At 39.1% G+C, this 19,302-nt stretch overlaps 2 protein-coding genes across 2 annotated transcripts; both read right to left on the bottom strand.

Moving 5' to 3' along the window:
• Positions 1-1,279: 1,279 nt before the first annotated feature.
• On the bottom strand, positions 1,280-2,236 carry LOC105811347 (olfactory receptor 51G2-like). Its single transcript, XM_012645527.1, has one exon. The coding sequence runs from the start codon at positions 2,234-2,236 to the stop codon at positions 1,280-1,282; it is 957 nt and encodes a 318-aa protein (XP_012500981.1).
• A 10,903-nt stretch (positions 2,237-13,139) lies between these two features.
• Positions 13,140-14,036, bottom strand: LOC105811346 (olfactory receptor 51G2-like). The gene has a single exon (XM_012645526.1). It carries the CDS (start codon positions 14,034-14,036, stop codon positions 13,140-13,142), a length of 897 nt encoding a protein of 298 aa, XP_012500980.1.
• Between the last annotated feature and the right edge of the window lie 5,266 nt (positions 14,037-19,302).

The raw sequence follows: 19,302 nt of genomic DNA, 5'->3' as shown, positions 1-19,302 counted from the left end.
TAAAACAGTACTGTCATGTTGGAAAATTCTTTGGCTTTTTCGTATCAAATTATTTTAGTTAAAATTTTAATTACAAAATTAAAATTATTTTAATTTTAAAATATTTTTTGTAAATTTCTGACTTAGAAATGGAACAGGGAAAGTTCCATTAGTTTATATGGTTATAAAACGGTGTTACTTATTTTAATTGCAAATTTTTTCAGGTTCCTTTCTGATAACAAACGTAAGATGACACCGCTACCTTATCTACAGAGTTAGGTAAAACTCAGACTGGCAAATAACAACAAGGTTTTCTTAGAATTTTTTTTTTTTTCTTGAAGTCCTGAGGTTGATACCAAAAAGATAAAAAAGCATTTTATTTTTTGATATCTACATGGTTGTCTTACCGGAGTCAAGACACCATCATCACTACACTCGACATGCATAAGAATTCCTGAACCACCTTCTCTCGAACTGTATTAATCTAAATTGGCTAATTTGAAAACTCAGATTTAGAGAGAGACTTGGGGGCATAAAATAAAATCAAACAAAATATCATATAGTAAGAGGTATAGGACTTGAAATAAAGTTATAAATAAACATAAAATAAAACATACTCCAATGTTAAGTTTATATGATAGAGTGTTAAGAACAGGCCGGGCACGGTGGCTCATGCCTGTAATCCTAGCACTCTGGGAGGCCGAGGCGGGCAGATTGTTTGAGCTCAGGAGTTCGAGACCAGCCTGAGCAAGAGCGAGACCCCCGTCTCTACTAAAAATAGAAAGAAATTAATCGGACAACTAAAAATATATAGAAAAAATTAGCCAGGCATGGTGGCACATGCCTGTAGTCCCAGCTACTCGGGAGGCTGAGGCAGGAGGATCGCTTGAGCCCAGGAGTTTGAGGTTGCTGTGAGCTAGGCTGATGCCATGGCACTCACTCTAGCCAGGGCAACAGAGTGAGACTCTGTCTCAAAAAAAAAAAAAAAAAAAAAAGAACAGCCAGGCGCAGTGGCTCATGTCTATGATCCCAGCAATTTTGGAGGCCTGGAGTCCGAGAGTGTGAACACTACCATGCTATAGTTTTACTTACTGCCCAGACTGTGGAGAATGATTTTCACAAATAAAACTTCCATGACTAAATTATCGGAGAACTATAGTAGAAAAAGAAAAAGACATGACTGAGAAAATATATTATATTAATATTAAGGTCTTCCTACCTTTCTGCCATTTCTAGCCAATCACAAAGTGTTGGTTGAATGTTATTCCAAACTATCCATCTATAAATTATTTTATAAATGTCACCTTGATTCTCCAGCTCCTCTTTTGATGAAAAACTTACATATTTTATCCTGCATCTGCTTAGTTTTTACAACATAGACAATGGGGTTCATCACAGGGGGGATGAGGGAGTGCATGTTGGCCAAGGTTACATAAACGTGTGAGGGAAGTCTTGGGCCAAAGCGGTGCAGCATAGACAGGCAGATCATGGGTGTGAAGAAGACGATCACAGCAGAGACATGGGAGACGCAGGTGTTGAGGGCCTTGAGACAGCCACCGTGAGAAGCAATTCTCAACACAGTTTTCAGTATCAGGACATAAGAAAAGAGAATGAGCAAAAAGTCAAGTCCCATGGTAGAGAGCACCACAAACAATCCCAAACTGCTATTGATCCTAGTGTTGGAGCAGGAGAGCCTTAAAATGTCAGGATGCAGGCAGTAGGAATGAGAAAGTACATTGGAGCGACAGAAGCACAGCCTCCTCAAAAGGATGGGGAGCGGCACCTGTACAGCAAAGGTTCGTGAAACAATGGTGAAACCTAACCTGGCGATCACACTATTGGTGAGGATGGAAGAATAGTGCAGTGGATGAGAAATGACCACATAGCGGTCAAAGGCCATTGCCAGTATGATGGCTGATTCAAAATCCTGGAAGGTGTGAATAAAGAACATTTGGGTGAAGCAAGCAGAAAAGGTCACCTCTCGAGCATCCAGCCAGAAGATCTTCAGCATTGTGGGGAAAGTGAAGAGGGACAGGCCCAGATCAGAGGCAGCTAGCATGGCCAGGAAGAGGTACATAGGCACATGGAGGGTCTGCTCCCTCCAGATAACTGTCATGATGGTCATGTTACCTACCAAGGTAATGAGGAACATGGCACAGAAGGGTATGGAGATCCAGATGTGCACAGCCTCCAGCCCAGGAATGCCAGTCACCAGGAAGGTGGAGAAGAAGGAGGTGGTGCTATTGACAGGGAGCATGCCACCAGGATGGCATGCTTTTCCTGGAACAGTTGTCCATATTTGGCATAGAATTTTAGAATCTGAGAGTGTCTATATTGTAATTTAAATTACAACTAGTTGTACTTGCATTCCCATGAAAGATGGTCTGCCATTTCCAACTAATAAACCTTTTGATAATCTAAAACTATGAGCAAGGTCCCTTCAATATCATTTTTCGAAAGGTAATGTGGCCTCAATTTTAAAAAATATGCATTTTATTAAATTGATTACAATCGATCTATTCAGTTTCTAAAAAGCAAATCTAGCACTGCATTTGTATTCAAATGAAATTCTAAGATTCATGCTTCTCACTTAGCTTATAGTACTGTATTCTCCCAGATGATTCTTACATCTTGTTCAATCCTGAAACACATTAAAAATAAGTTGTTACAGCATATGAGCATGTGTTTTTAAAATGAAAAGAAAATTATAATTAGATGTAGAAATGTTGACAGCACAATTAATAAACAATTTTATAAAACCTCCAAATAGGCTGGGCGCGGTGGCTCACGCCTGTAATCCTAGCACTCTGGGAGCCCAAGAGGCAGGCGGATTGTTTGAGCTCAGGAGTTCGAAACCAGCCTCAGCAAGAGCGAGACCCCATCTCTACTAAAAATAGAAAGAAATTAATCGGACAACTAAAAATATATAGAAAAAATTAGCTGGGTATGGTGGTGCATGCCTGTAGTCCCAGCTACTCGGGAGGCGGAGGCAGAAGGATTGCTTCAGCCCAGGAGTTTGAGGTTGCTGTGAGCTAGGATAATGCCACGGCACTCTAGCCCGGGCAACACAGTGAGACTCTGTCTCAAAAAAAAAAAAAGAAAACCTCCAAATAATTTTTGTGTCCCATATGAACAACTATAGATTTAGAAATCTGTGAATTTAATCATCAAGACCTTTGGTGGTATTGTACACATTTGTTTTGTGTATAAACAGTTCATGTATAATCAATACAAAATAACACCACCAGATTATTGCATGAATTTGTACATTGGCCATTTTATCTTAACATTCATTGAATTATTTATGCAATGAATTTTGATAACTTCTCACTGAACTAGATTATAGTGATACAGCAACCTTCAAAACATAAACTGCTCTGCTTGCATTATAAGGGGTGGAGGGCAGTATGATAATTAAAAGCTTAAATGAAATTCATAATATATCAATGATAAGAGCATTTTCATGTCAATGTTAGCATGGCTCTTTTTCCCAAAAATGCCTGCTGTGGAGATATGGAGGGTTTTTTTTTGTTTGTTTGTTTTTGTTTTTACTTTTGTTTTTGAACTGCAACGTAGGATCTTGGCTGAGATGGCTATTCAGATGTTCCCGGTACCTAACCATTTATCCAGGGAATGGTCTTGCACAATCAAATATTCCCTCCACATAAAATGACATTTTCTTTGTCCCAGCAATGAAGACAAGACACATATATATCTTGTCTACTGGTCACTGCTTTTTAAAATTGTCCTATTCAGTTTATCAAAATATCAACCTGGAATATAACTTTTATTTCTAACACTTAACTAAAAATTATACATTTTTTATGACAAAAACAAAAAAACTGGAATCAAGCCCAGGATCATAATCAAGCTATGTTTTTCTTTAATCTTCACTTTTTTAATTTGAATAATTTTGAATAAATGAGATAGATAAGGGCCTAAGGCACCCAATTCTCCATCATTCAAGAAAAAAGCAAATGTTAACAATTCTAGACATGACACCCCGTGTGTCGTAACACGGGCACTTTCCATTCAGGGCTCTTGACATTCTCTGAATCTGCTCTGCACAATCTCTGAGCCTGTTAGTGTTGAGGGATGAGGCTGGTCGATGTTAACATAGAATTGGATATCCCCCTTCTTCTCTATCCTTGAGATTTTTAAAGAAATTTCTTTGCATTTGGGTCAGAATTATTCCCTAAAACTTCTGTTTATCTTTGCAATAGAAAATGTAAATATCCTCATAGGATATTCATAAAAAAAATATCTGTGGTTTCTTGTACTACATGCAAGAGTTTAACTATACAGATATTAGTCCCAAATAACTATGATCTTGTTTCTGTATTCAAACTCAGCTAAATCCTGATTTCCTTCTCACCTGACATCTCAAGGCAGTTTGGTTGCTAGAGTTCTGCAGGAACAGCTTTCTCTTACAACCCCCAAACCTAAAGCACTTGAGACCCAGTTTGAGCTTTTTTATCATTCATTAATAGCTACCTGAGAGGTTAGGAATCTTCTGGGAATCCCTCCTCTTTGGCTTTATTTGAAGTTATTAACTCTTAACTGCTTGATAGGAGTGCTCTGGGTATAATCCAGATTAATTTACAGAGCTGCATACAGTAGATACCCAGTGAGTATAGATTTTAACTCAACTCAAATTAAATGTCATATTAAAATGGCTTATCTACAATTTGGGAGCATTTATGTAATTTTCTTCTGGGATGTATGTCAGGAACACTTAAATTTGCTTGCAACACAGGATCAATACACTACCTGTCTAGAATCTTTGGAGATTCAGAATTGAAATACGATTGGGTGTATATGGTATTATCCGGGAATTCTGAAGCAATAAAGGTATCACTCTTTCATAGCATCATCCATCTCCTTCACACTCTAAACACAGACTTAGGTTAGATGATCAATGGAGTCACAGCGCAGAATAAAAACACTGAGCTATGAAAGTTCAGGATTTCCAGACTCAAGGACAAGGTCTGAGACATAGAAGCATTCTTGTAGTGATAAAAATCCAATAGGAGTACCTGGTGACAAGAACAGCAGACATTCCTCAGAGAATTGGAAAAATTCTCTTATGTGTCATATATGATTTCTCATTTTCCCCTCAACAATACAGAAAATTACTATAATCTTTATATTGTCATTAAGGAAATTGAGGTTAAAAAGATAAATTAACTTGAAGAAAGTCAGTTAGTATACAGGCAATCTGAGTTTAAAACAAGAGTTAATATGGATCCAGAACACATGAGACCTATCAAACAAATACTTTTAACCCATCTCTTCGCCTGTAATACACAAAGCCACTGTTTGTAATAGACAATAAGAAGCTAAATTGCATATTTTCAGAATTTTGAACAAATTGCTGTTATTATTGAAATGAGGTAAATAGTAGGAAAAAAAAGGACATATTTAATTTTCAAAATGGTTATTTCATTCACTTTTGAATACTGGGTTATAATCAGGATCTAGACATTATCAGAATTTTGGCCTTCAATTAATGATACATTAACATGAAAATTTATTTCATTATTGTGATTTTCCTTACTTGGTGACTCTGGCCAAAGTTTAGCGATATAAACAACAAAAAAAATTCTCCCTCCCCTTCTGAGTCCCTTCCTTCCTTCCCTCTTTCCTTTCTTTTTTTTTTTCTTTCTCTTTCTTTCATTCTAAGATAGATGAACATCAAAATAATTGGATATCCCGAATGGCTATCAACAGATGTTTTGAAGATAACGCCTTCATACTTTTATATCTTACATGCCCTCGCCTCATGAACATTTGCAATCTTGCTGAAAATTGTTTCTCAAAGTCTTAATTGAACTTTAATTTTTCATTTATTTAGCAAATACTCACTAAGAACTATTATATGCAAAATACCATATCCAGACGCTGCTGTGGCTAACAAGGAAACACTAATTTCTGTCCTCTTGCAGGTTACATTTAACTGGGAATGCAAACTTTACTAATCATCTTATCTCTCAGTGAACAGCCTGCAATGCCAGCCTCCTCTTTCCCTCTTACTAACAGCTGCAGGTTATATGTTTTTAAATTGGTATACATTATCCTAAGCACTTTATACAACTCTGAATTATTTAATCAGAAGAGGATTCTCCTACGTGAATATCATGTTGTTGAAATTCACCTTCCAAACAGACACAGAACTTCATTCTCTTTTTATCTCCAGATATTAGCAGAATTCAGAGTATATGGTGGAAGTTCACTAAGTATGTGTTTACTGAATGAACGCATAGATGAAAATGCGGAGTGTATCTTCCCCAAAGAGAGTGAACTTCATGAGACTGGGAATAATGTCTCCATTTTGACTAGTTATTCACATAAGCTGCTCAGTATGATATAACTGATTAAACAGCAACTGTAGCTGGAGTGTCCCTTAGTCTCTGTTCTATCAGACAAAGATTTTTTTTTTTTTATTTCAGCATATTATGGGGGTACAGATGTTTAGGTTACGTATGTTGCCCTTGCCCCCCCCAAGTCCGAGTTTCAAATATGTCCATCCTTCGGGTGGTGTGCATTGCACTCTTTGTGTATGCATATACCCGTCCCCTCCTCCCTCCTCCCCCCTCCCCGCTCCCCCCTCCCCTCTGCCCAACATCCAAGAGATGTTATTCTTATATGCGCACTTATGTGTTGATCAGTTAATACCAATTTGATGGTGAGTACATGTGGTGCTTGTCTTTCCATTCTTGGGATACCTCACTTAGTAGAATGCGTTCCAGCTCTATCCAGGAGTATACAAGAGGTGCTATATCACCATTGTTTCTTAAAGCAGAATAGTACTCCATGGAATACATATACCACATTTTATTAATCCACTCATGTATTGATGTACACTTGGGTTGTTTCCACATCTTTGCAATTGTGAATTGTGCTGCTATAAACATTCAGTGCAGGTATCTTTCTTATACAGTATCATTTGCTTTTTTGGGTAGATGCCCAGTAATGGGATTGCTGGATCAAATGGTACTTCTACTTGTATCTCTTTAAGGTATCTCCATATTGCTTTCCACAGAGGTTGCATTAGTTTGCAGTCCCACCAACAGGGCATGAGTGTTCCTATCTCTCCGCATCCACGCCAACATTTATTGTTTTGGGACTTTTTGATAAAGGCCAGTCTCACTGGAGATAAGTGATATGTCATTGTGGTTTTGATTCGCATTTCCCTGATGATTAGAGATGTTGAGCATTTTTTCATATGTTTTTAGGCCATTATTCTGTCATCTTTTGAAAAGTTTCTGTTCATGTCCTTTGCCCACTTTTTGATAGGGTTGTTTGATTTTTTCTTGTTGATTTTCCTGAGTTCTAAGTAGATTCTGACTATCAGCCCTTTATCGGATTTGTAGCATGCAAAAATTTTCTCCCATTCTGTAGGTTGTCTGTTTGCTCTTGTGACAGTTTCTTTGGCTGTGCAGAAGCTTTTTAATTTGATCAGGTCCCATTTCTTTATTTTGGTTGTTGCTGTGATTGCCTTTGGGGTCTTCTTCATAAATTCTTTGCTGAGGCCAACGTCTAGAAGAGTATTTCCAACATCTACCTCTAGAATTCTAATACTTTCACTCCTTAGGTTTAAATCTGTTACCCAGCGTGAGCTGATTCTTGGGAGAGGTGAAAGGTATGGATCCTAGCTCAGTCTTCTACATGTGGCTATCCAGTTTTCCCAACACCATTTACTGAATAAGGATTCTTTTCCCCAGTGTATGTTTTTGTCTGCTTTGTCAAAGATTAGATGGCTATGTGAGGATGGTTTTATATCTGGATTCTCAGTTCTATTCCACTGGTCAATGGCTCTATTTTTGTACCAGTACCAAGCTAATTTGATTACTACAGCCTTACAATAAAATTTGAAGTCTGGTAAGTTGATACCTCCCACTTTGTTTTTACTGCCTAAAATTGATTTTGCTATGTGGGATCTTCTCTGGTTCCATACAAAGCGTAAAATCAATTTTTCTACATCTGTGAGGAATGATGTTGGTATTTTAATAGGGATTGCATTGAATCTATAGATCTTAATGATGTTGATTCTGCCAACCCACGAGCATGGTATGGTTTTCCACCTGTTTACGTCTTCTGCTATTTCCTTCCTTAATGTTTCATAGTTCTCCCTGTAGAGGTATTTTACCTCCTTAGTTAAATATATTCTTAGATACTTTATTTTCTTTGTTGCTATTGTGAAGCAAATTGAGTCTTTGATTTGGTTCTCGGTATGACTGCTGTTGGCGTATATGAAAGCCTCTGATTTCTGTGTATTGATTTTATATCCTGAGATTTTTATTGAATTCATTTATCAATTCCAGGAGCCTCTTGGTTGAATCCATGGGGTTTTCTAGATATAATATCATGTCATCAGCAAATAGTGAGAGTTTGATCTCTTCTGTTCCCATTCGTATGCCTTAATCCCACTCTCATGCCGAATTGCTGTGGCCAGGACTCCCAGCACTATGTTGAATAGAAGTGGAGATAGTGGGCAACCTTGTCTGGTTCCAGTTCTAAGTGGGAATGCTTTCAATTTTTCCCCATTCAATGTGATGTTGGCTGTGGGTTTGTCATAAATCGCTTGTATCATTTTTAGGTAAGCCCCATCTATGCCTATTTTGTTAAGCATTCTTATCATAAAAGGGTGTTGAATTTTGTCAAATGCTTTTTCTGCGTCTATTGATAGAATCATATGGTTTTTGTTTTTGCTTCTGTTTATGTGGTGAATTACATTTATAGATTTGCGTATGTTGAACCATCCCTGCATCTCTGGAATGAAGCTTACTTGGTCATGATGGATTATTTTCTTAATAAGCACCTGGATTCAGTTAGCTACAATTTTGTTGAGAACTTTTGCATCTAAATCCATAAGGGATATTGGTCTGTAGTTTTCCTTTTTTGTTATATCCTTTCCTGGTTTTGGTATCAGGGTTATGTTGGCTTCATAAAATATGTTGAGGAGGAATCCATCCTTCTCGATGCTGTGGAATAATTTCTGCAGGATAGGCACCAGTTATTCTTTGTAGGTGTGGTAAAATTCGAATGTGAAACCATCTGATCCTGGACTTTTCTTTTTTGGAATGTTTTTTATTGCTTTTTCAATTTGAGTCCTTGATATTGGTGTGTTCAGGAATTCTATTTCTTCCTGGTTGAGCCTAGGGAGGCTGTGTGTTTCTAAAAATTTGTCCATTTCCTCCACATTTTCCAGTTTGTGTGCATAAAGGTTTTTGTAATATTCATAAATTATATCTTGAATCTTCACAGCATCAGTTGTAACTTCTCCTTTTTTGTTCCTGATGGAGCTTATAGGGATTTTTCTTTTCTGTTTTTCATTAGTTTAGCCAAAGGTGTGTCAATTTTGTTTATTTTTTCAAAGAACCAACTTTTTGTTTTATTAATCTTCCATATAGTTTCCCTGTTGTCAATTTCATTTAGTTCTGATTTGATCTTATTAATTTCCCTTCTTCTGCTGGGTTTCGGATTGGTCTGTTCTTCTTTTTCCAGTTCTTTGAGTCAATTCATTAGGTTGTCTATTTGTGATCTTTTTGATATAGGTATTTATGGAAATAAATTTTCCTCTCAGGACTGCTTTGGCTGTGTCCCACAGATTTTGATAACTTGTGTCACCTTTGTCATTTAGTTCAAAGAATCTTTTGATTTCCATCTTTACTCCCTTGTTTATGAAGGAATCGTTCAGCAGAAAGTTGTTTAATTTCCATGACTTTGTATAGAGATGAGAGTTTCTGTTGGGGTTGATTTCTGTTTTTATTCCACTGTGATCTGAGAAGATGCATGGTATGATTTCTATTTTTTTAAATTTTTTGAGACATGCTTTGTATCCTATAATATGGTCGATCTTATAGAATGTCCCATGAGCTGATGAGAAGAACGTGTATTCAATGGTTTTTGGGTATAATGTCCTGTAAATGTCAGTGAAGCCCATTTGTTCTGGAGTTCTGTTTAAGTCCATTATTTCTTTGTTAATTTTCTGTTTGGAGGATCTGTCCTGTGCTGTCAGTGGGGTGTTGAAATCTCCGACTATTATGGTGTTGCTGTCTTTCAATTTGTTTAGATCAAGTAGAGCTTGCTTTATGAATCTGGGTGCACCCAAGTTGAGTGCATACATATTTAGAATTATTATATCTTCTTGTAGAACTGAACCATTCACCATTATATAGCGACCACCTTTGTCTTTCGTTGCTTTTGTTGATTTAAAAACCAAGTTGTCTGAGATGAAAACTGACACACCAGCCTTCTTTTGGCTTCCATTTGCTTGAATAATGATTTCCACCCCTTTACTTTGATTCTAAATGCATCCTTGCATGTTAGATGCATTTCCTGGAGACAGCAGATGCTTGGCTTGTTTTTTTTTATCCATTCAGTCAGCCTATGTTTCTTCAGAGGGGAGTTCAAACCATTCACATTTATTGAGAGAACCCATAGGTGGGGTGAATTACTGTTCATTCTGTTGGGTTGCATTTTGTTGCTTTGTTTTCTCTATTGAGCCATTGTGGAATCTAGTCTTTGATCTTTAACTTTTGAGTGGTTTCACATTTGAGAGTGTTTATTGTGGTGATCCTTGTGTAATTCTGTTTTGAGTACTTCTTGGAGAGCTGGTCTTGTCTTGGTGAATTCCCTCAGTCTTTGCTTATCTGAGAATGTCTTTATTTCTCCTTCATATATGAAACTTAGTTTTGCAGGGTACAAGATTCTAGGCTGGGCATTATTGTGTTTCAGAAGAGTGAGAATGGGGCCCCAGTCTCTTCTTCCTTGTAGGGTTTCAGTTGAGAAATCTGGAGTTATTCTGATGGGCTTTCCTTTGTATGTTACTTGTTTCTTTCACCTTACAGCTCATAGAAGGGCCTGTTTAGTCGCTATTTTGTTCAATCTGATAACTGCATCACGTGATGTCTTCCTATTTGCATTGAATCTCCCTGGGGTCCGTTGAGCTTCTTGTACCTGTATATCTAGATTTTTAGCAAGGCCTGGAAAATTCTCCTGTATTAATTCTTTAAATAGCTTATCCAGCCCTTGAGTGTTTTCTTCTTCACCTTCCAGAACCCCTATCACCCTCAGGTTCGGTTTTTTCACATAATCCCACATTTCTTTTCTTTTAATTTTCTGCTCGATTTCTGTGACTGACTTATTTAATTTGAAGTAGTTGTCTTCAATCTCTGAGATTCTTTCTTCTGTTTGATCTACCCTGTCCTTGAGGCTTTCCATAGTGTTTTTTAGTTCCCTGTATAAGTCCTTTATTTCCAGGAGATCGTTTTGATTTTTCTTTAATATTTCAATTTCTTTAGTGAATTTTTCTTCCAACTCCTGGATTTTTTTTGTGGTTTCTTTGTGTTGGTTACCCATTTTTTCTTGCATATCATTCAGTTTTCTTACAATCCATGTTTGAAATTCTTCTGTCATTTTAGTGTTCTGGGTTTGGTGTATGTCCATTGTCAGGGAAGGGAGCTGTTGTTCCTCTTTGAGGGTGTGCTTTCCGTTTGAGTCTTCATACTTCCAGAGTTCTTTTGCTGGTTCCTTCCCATCTGGATCAGTTGTTCCTTCTTGCCTTTAGTTTTTCGTTTGGATAATGACATGCCCTGTTTAGTCTCTGAGCCAGTAGGTGGTGTTTGTGGGTGAGATTCGACCACAGCCTTTATGATGAATCAGTAGATGCTGTAAAAGTGTGTGCAGGATGACCTCCCTGTCAGTAGGTGACACTTGCAGGGAGGAGCAAGCTGCGGTGCTGTTTTTGGGTCCTGTAGCTAGCTCTTATTCCTCTAGAGAGGGCCTCTTGTGCCTCGGGTGGTGGGTGGGGCCCTGGGATATCCAGGTGTGTCCTTATTCTCCACCTCAGTGGGGGTACTGAGTCTGGATGGGGCTGGGTTGGGTAAGCCTGCCCTCAGGCTCCACAACTGCTGCTAGCAGGGGTCAGAGGTCTGCTCTTTGTTTCTGTGCAAAGCTGCCGGGGGTGGGGGGCGGGGCTGAAATGGCTCCACTCAACTGAAAGTCTGGGCTTGGGGGGTGGGGCTGTCCAAGACCTGCACTCTGGAGCCGTTCTCGCTCCCCTCCTATCTCCCCCTCTCCATGTCCTCTCCCGGGCCTCTGCCAGCAAGCGGGACCTCAGGCCGATGGATCTTCCCTGGCTGTGATGTGGGCCAGGAGGTTCCCTACCCAGGATCATAGCCTGAGCTGGGTGCCCAGCCCTCTTTTGGGAGGAGAGTTGCCGCTCCGGCACGCTGATCTGCCCCTGAAGACACACACTCCTCAGTAGGCTCTTTCATAGATCTCTCTTCTGTGCCCCAGGGCAGTGCAATCCTGACCTGGGTGTATGGGGTCTGGTCTGCAGGCCTGTCCCCTGGACCCTGGAGATCAATCCCTGACCCTGCCAGGGGGAGGGGTGCTGGTCTTCAATCACCTACAGGGTGCCCAAGCTGTATCGATTTCACTCCACCTCGGGATTTGCCCCACTCTCCTGGAGTCCCCAGGCAAGTAGCACCTGGGAGGGCTTGCGGGTAGGGAACTCCCAGTCTGAGTACCCCTCAGTCTGCTGTAGGGCCCCAAAAGGAAAGGTCCCGTTCCTTGGAGATGCCTCCGTGTGATGGCTACATTGTCTCTCTGGGCACCCACGCATAGGGAGGGGGAAGGAGAGAATGGAGCACTATGGCGTCTACCGCTAGGCTCGGGTCTGCGCCTGGGGAGGTGCCCCGAGGGTGCTGTGAACCCGGCGCTGAGTCCGCAAGAGGCCATTGCTCACTGGCGGCAGCCGTCTGTGGGCTGGTGTCGGCAGGTCTCTGCAACCTCTCAGGAGCCCACCAGTAGTCCAAGATGCAAGGGAGGGGGAAGTTAACTGCTCCACCTACCCTTGTCACTGGTCTCCAAGCCTCTCGGGACCTTTCTCCCTCCAGTTCTCTTCTGCAACGTCTTCCCATGGAGTCTCTTGTAGTTTCAGGTACCCTTCCTTCGGACCCTGACCCGATCTATGTTTCTCTGCTAGCTTATTTTTTTCTCTTTCTTCTAAAATTCGTCTTTTTTGCAGAGACCTTCTGACTGGCGGCTTTCTCGTCCGCCATCTTGGCTCCTCCCCTCAGACGAAGATTGTAATAACGCTCTTTAACCCTATTGCTAGTTCCATTCCACCTAAAGAGACTTAGCATCTTCATTCAGGTCTCTTTGGTCTTGATGGTATAGACTATCAGGTTCAGCACTGGAGGTGTGAGATAGCTCAAGTAGGAGAGTAGCACACGCCTGCATGGGGAAGCCCACTTCCCAAATCTGTGGATCATGGACAGGCCAATGGGGGAGTATATAGAAGACAATACAGCACAGATGTGGGAGACACAGGTGTAGAGGGCTTTGAGGTGCTCAGCCCTGGAGGCAATGGACAGCACTGTTTGGAGGATCAGCCCATAGGAGACAACAATGAGCACTGAGTCTGCACCTAGCATGGAGAGAACCACAGAGAGACCATAGGCACTGTTGACATGGATGTCAGCACAGGCCAGCTTCCTGACATCTGGGTGCAGGCAGTAGGAGAGGGAGAGCTGATGGTTCCAGCAGGAAGGCAGCTTCTTCAGCATGATGGGCGCCGGGATGTGGAGAGCAACACTGTGAACCACAATGGCCAGGCCCAAGCTGGCAATCCGGGGGCTGGTTAGGATGGTGCCATAGTGCAAGGGGTTGCTGATGGCCACAAAACGGTCAAAGGCCATGGTCAGCAGCACAGAGGACTCTATGATGGAGAAGGTGTGGATGAAGAAGAGCTGGGCCAGGCACAAGTCCATGGCCACCCCTCCGGAACCCACTATGTAGAGGGGGAGTATAGTGGGTAGTGTTGAGATAGACAGGCCCAGGTCAGTCACTGCCAGCATTGACAGGAAGTAGTGCATGGGCTGGTGCAGGCAGGGCTCTGTCCTCACCACCCACAGGATCAGGCTATTCCCTGCCAGAGAAGCCACATACGTGGCACACAAGTGGATGGAGAGCCAGGTGTGCACAGCCTCGAGGCCCGGGAGGCCCGTCAGAAACAAGGAGGTGCTGGTGTGGTTGGAGTCTGACATGATGACCTGAGGGGCAGAACACATGTGGAAGTGCAGTCACAGGCCCTACAGTGAGACAGGTGATCGGGTCAGAATATGGAGCACAGAGTAAGATCTTGCAAAATCTTCCTTCATCATACTCTCCTCAACACTCACAACCAAGTACTTCCCCTTAAGTCAAAATGAGCCAACGTAGAGAACAAATAATTTGAAGTGACTGAGGGGGATTCTCCAGGAGGGCCTCAATGAAGGCACCACAGAAGTGAATCCCTCAAAGAGATGAAGTTCAAAACACAACCAGGAAAGGGACTGAATCCCTCTTGGCTCCAACTTTTCATTGTTCACATTCTGAAAATGAAGCCCAGCCTCTTAAGTACTTATTATGTTAGGGTTGGGGGCCCAATTCATGGCTCCTAAATTCCTGTCATATTCTCCTTTCATGACTTCATTATGTCTGCCAATAGATAATTATTTCCATAATACAATAAAAATCAAAATTATACAGAGAGCTCTATTGTCAAATATGATCAGAAATTTTTTCTGACATATCAAGATGTAGATATATACATATTTAAAAATCTTTTTTAAAAATCAAACCACAAGAAAGAAATTATATATTTTTTACTCATATATTTTAATTTTCAAATTTCTGAGGAGATATGCATGCATGCTGATATGTAGATCTAAAAGTCTGAGTGGAAATTCAAGAATGTTTGAATTAGAAGGATGCTCATAGGCCTTTCGACATTCCTCAACACTATATTGATGAGGATTCTGCGACTGTAAATGGCAATATTTTGTCACAAAATCAGATCTCAGTGAAGACTCCAGTTTGGGAATAGAACCATTTTCTTTTTCCATGTTTTCTCTCTCCCGGACCCTGAGTACCTCTCAGCTGCCAACCAATATAATTTCCTCTATGGGGTCCTTCTTCCTGGAACCCAGGGGACAATAACTCTATTTTAAAGAATTTCCCAACTCCTCCTTAACAGAAACCAAGCCAGTAACTTTTTGGAAATCCACAACAATCAAACATTTGAATAGCATAGCCAGTGAGAGCTGCTGAATTTTAAAGAGGTTTTTTAAAAAAAAACAGTATTCAGGTTTTTCCCCCATTAGGCATTGACCTTAGTTTTTATTACAACAACTTTCAACTCATATGTCTTGAGATATGTACTCTACTGTTCTACTCCTTTCCAAAAACTGTCCCTGTTATGGATCCTGTCACTCTTCTACAGTTAGTCACAGACAGCTATAACCCTTCATATTTGCATTTCACTTCACAATACTATTATACATTCACTTTTTCATGTATCATCTCAGATCATCTCAACTCTAAGATGAGGGGATCAGATTTTATTATGCTGGTTTCCAGATAAAAAATTAGAATCTCTAAAAAATGAAGTAACAAATTCACCCAAAGCCTCATATTTAATAAAGAGTAGATGCAAGACTAGAACATAATTCTTGCTGACTTAGTTACTTTCCTTCTGAAAATATTTTAGGTTATTTTAGCTTATAATAAAAAATAAAACAAACAAAAAATGAAGAAAATGTACTGTTCTCTGCTGTGTTAATGTAAACCCTTTGGAGAATCAGAGCCTGGTGTGACTCCCATCTGCATATCTGAGTAAGCTAAAGACTCCCTTGAGAGTGTAATTAAAAAAAAAAAAAAAAAACTAAATATGATGGTTACTCAGGTGTTTCCTTATGTGCAGTCACACAGTTTTAAAATCCCAAATATTTGTTTAAATATTCTTTCAGTAATAATTATCCTTAAGGACTTTTATTATAGGTGCTGGCATTATAGCTGTCCATAAGATAAATAAAGTTATCACTACAGTGGAGGATCATGAACACATGAGTGCCTGGAGATAGATATTGTGAAGGAAATAGTGTATCCTGACAGAAGGGCTGCACAAAATGTTTTAGCTAAAGTGGTTTAGTGTCAACTCTCAAGGAGAAAGCAGTTGGAGTAATAATCATAATTGAAAGAAAGCAGCCATTTGAAAATATGTGCATACCTGTGAATGCCTAAGAATGTGTGCATTGCATGTGCCTGTGTGTGTGTGTGTGTGTGTGTGTGTGTGTGTGTGAATGCAGGATGGGATGGGTGAAGAGAGAAGCGTTGGGCAAAGAAAAAGACCTTGAATTTTTAATGCTGGGATAGCTGGGAAATAAAAATCTGCTGTAACTATATGAAGATATCATCCAGAGAGGTTGTAAGCAGAGAGAATCCAGAACATAAGCAATTACCAAGAAGTGTTTATTTGTTCATCTTCAAAGCTTGAAGTCTACATCTGTGCTTACTACCTACCTAATTCTGATCCACAAAGAAAATACTCCTTATGCCATAAAATACATCATTGCTCTCTAAATGGCAATTAACGTGGGCAAGGGAGTAGAAGAAAACCTTAAGAGTTAAATGAAAATAATATTCGATTGTTTATATATATTTACATCTAATTCTATGTATGCACGTATATATAACATTTCCTTTAGCCATTTGTCCATCAACAGACACTTAAGTTGTTTCTATATCTTGGTTATTGTGAATAATGCTGTAGTGAAAGAAATCCTGCCATTTGCTACAACAGGGATGAACCTGAAAGTCATTATGTTAAGTGAAATAAGCCAGACAAACGAAGACATATACCGTATGCTCTCACTTATCTGTGGAATCTAAAAATGTTGAATTCATAGAAACAGAGGGTAGAATAGTCATTGCTTGGGGCAGGAGTGTGAGGGAAATGAGATGTTAGTCATCTTATAACTTGCAGTTGTAAAATGAGTAAGTTTGGTATCTAATGCACTGCATGGTGTGTGTTTAATCATATTGCATGGAAATTAGCTAGGAGAGTAGATCTTAAGTGTCTTCACCACACACACACACACACACACACACACACAACACAATGGTAATTATGTATGGTGATGGAGGTGTTAATTAATTTGGTTGTGGTAGTTATTACCCAGTGTATACATATATCAAATCATGACATTGTAAACCTTGAATATATACAATTTTTGTCAATATATCTCAATAAAGCTGAAAACATTAATTAAAAATAAGAATTAAGACATAAGGTTTGCAACCAAGAGTCCTTAGGTAAAGTAAGAAAACTCCCTCCCCAAGCTACGCTTAGAGATGGTGGTGGCAAACATGCACACACACATGCCAGGCATGCACACATATTGGGATGATCCAGTGAGTTTCCACAGACTCATTAAATATAAAATAGAGGAGGAGATCATAATAACCAATTACATCATTTTATCAGTGGTAATGTATTCAGAAGACGACTAAATTGACGACCAGGTGATCACCATTGTAGGCTAGCTTCTGCTGCAGTGAGAAGCTACACAACTACTTTGTCTCCTTCAGTGTATGATTTTATGAATTTCCAACACTTCACTGCAAGATGGAGAAGATATGAGAAGTAATATAAATCAGGTGAAGGACTTGTTGGGGACTTTGACTAAGGAGGAGACCACTTTAGAAATAGCAATATGATTGTTATGTACCTGTGAACTTCACGTAGCATACTCTTCACCCTTGCACAATTTTTTATGCTTATAAGAGCTGTTTAAGGGTTTTTCTAAATAATAAATGGTCCCCTCAGAGACTTCTGATGTGGAGACACAAGCACAGGGCATGCAATTGGGGTGGGCAGAATCAGCAATATTACTTTATTGTCCAAACCAGGACAATCTAATGAATATTATAAAACAAGGATTTAGGATCCACCAATACATGCAACGTGTCTTATTTATTTTTACATATACCACACTTATCCAACTACTTGGCACAGAGTAGGGTTTTTTGTTTGTTTGTTTATGAATAACTATTTGTTATAAAAAGAAATTTAGTGATCAGAAGCAAATTATTGTAGGACAAAATGTAGGGAAAATGGCATTTTATCCTAGATGTGTCACCAAATCTGAATAAATTTGATCAAACCTCATATTCACTCTATAAATTCTATAAATTACAATATAACAATCCCAATCTTTCTTACCTGACTGTAATCTGAAGGCTCCTAGAAATTATTCAGTACAAATATTTTGTGAAATATAAAATCAACATTAAGAAATAATCATAATTCTTTTGATGAAGACAATAAACCATTTTTTTATCTATAGATGGGGAGAAGATTGATCAGAAGTACTTTGCCAGAATTTGGAAGCATAGGCTATGGGTTAATTGCGTACAGGAGCTCTTTTTGTTTACTAGTAGCTAGATATCAAAATAGCTATTAAAAATGACATTAGAGAAAGAGCAAAGTTAGAGGCAGTACTGTATTTTGCACTGAATCGAAATGTATTTTTTCTCCAACCAAATTAGTATTTACACCAAAGGCTAATTAAGAGTTGCCCTACATGATAGTCAAAAGATAATGATTCTCATTTTCCAAATAAATCTCTTATCACTACATATAGATAGCCATATCGAAGTGATATGCTTCAAAAAGAAGTAATTTTAATAACAATGCTGAGTCAAGCAATTTTGTAAATTTAGACTATCCTTTAGTTATTACTCAAATTCTTATAATTTCAACCTTCAAGATATGATTTTTTGTGGTTGATAAATCATTTAGAAAAAATGACCTTAATTTCAATAATTTTGAGTTTACTGACTCAGAATGAACCTCTATTTTTTTTTTTTTGTAAGACTGTCTTTTTAGACTTATTTCATACCATAGCCTTTCCCCATGCTATTTTCTTCTTCTTATTTTCCCCAATCTTAGGTTTACTTGAGGGGCAAAGAATCAATAAACTTATAGATTCAAGTACACATACATCAACATGTACTTTAGAAAAGAAGATTTGCCAGTGGGTTCCAGTCTCTCTTCTGATTACACATTCTGTTGTTATTCTCTCTTGTAGAGAGATCAGGTCTTAAGGAAACTATACATCTTAATAACTTCTAGATGGTGCTTTAGAGTGAAAATCCTATTTTGTCTGTCTAGATATTCAATGCATTGATATTCAGGGCTTCAGCACAAAATTTATTGGTGCTGTCCTCAAACATATGGGTGTTTTTCCTTACCTTTCCAAGATCCACAATAGTGACTCATACCCTTAAAAATGCTAAAGCTGGGAGTATGCCTCCCCTCTGTAAGAGTTCAATGTCAGGGAGCTCTTAACAACCAGTAATTTTACAGTATCCTGGCCAATGCCCTGAACAGCCTTCTCTTGGGAAACACAGAAGGTATTCTCCTGGGGTTGGAAAAAGTCACACCAAACACGTTCTTCAATGGTCTTTAGAGAGACTCCTTTCTTTGGG

The sequence above is a fragment of the Propithecus coquereli genome, unplaced genomic scaffold (assembly GCF_000956105.1).
Source record: "Propithecus coquereli isolate 6110/MARCELLA unplaced genomic scaffold, Pcoq_1.0 Scaffold235, whole genome shotgun sequence".
NCBI classification, from domain to species: Eukaryota; Metazoa; Chordata; class Mammalia; order Primates; family Indriidae; genus Propithecus; species Propithecus coquereli.
The sequence above is the reverse complement of the archived record's forward strand: the minus strand, read 5'-3'. Positions and strand labels throughout refer to the sequence as shown.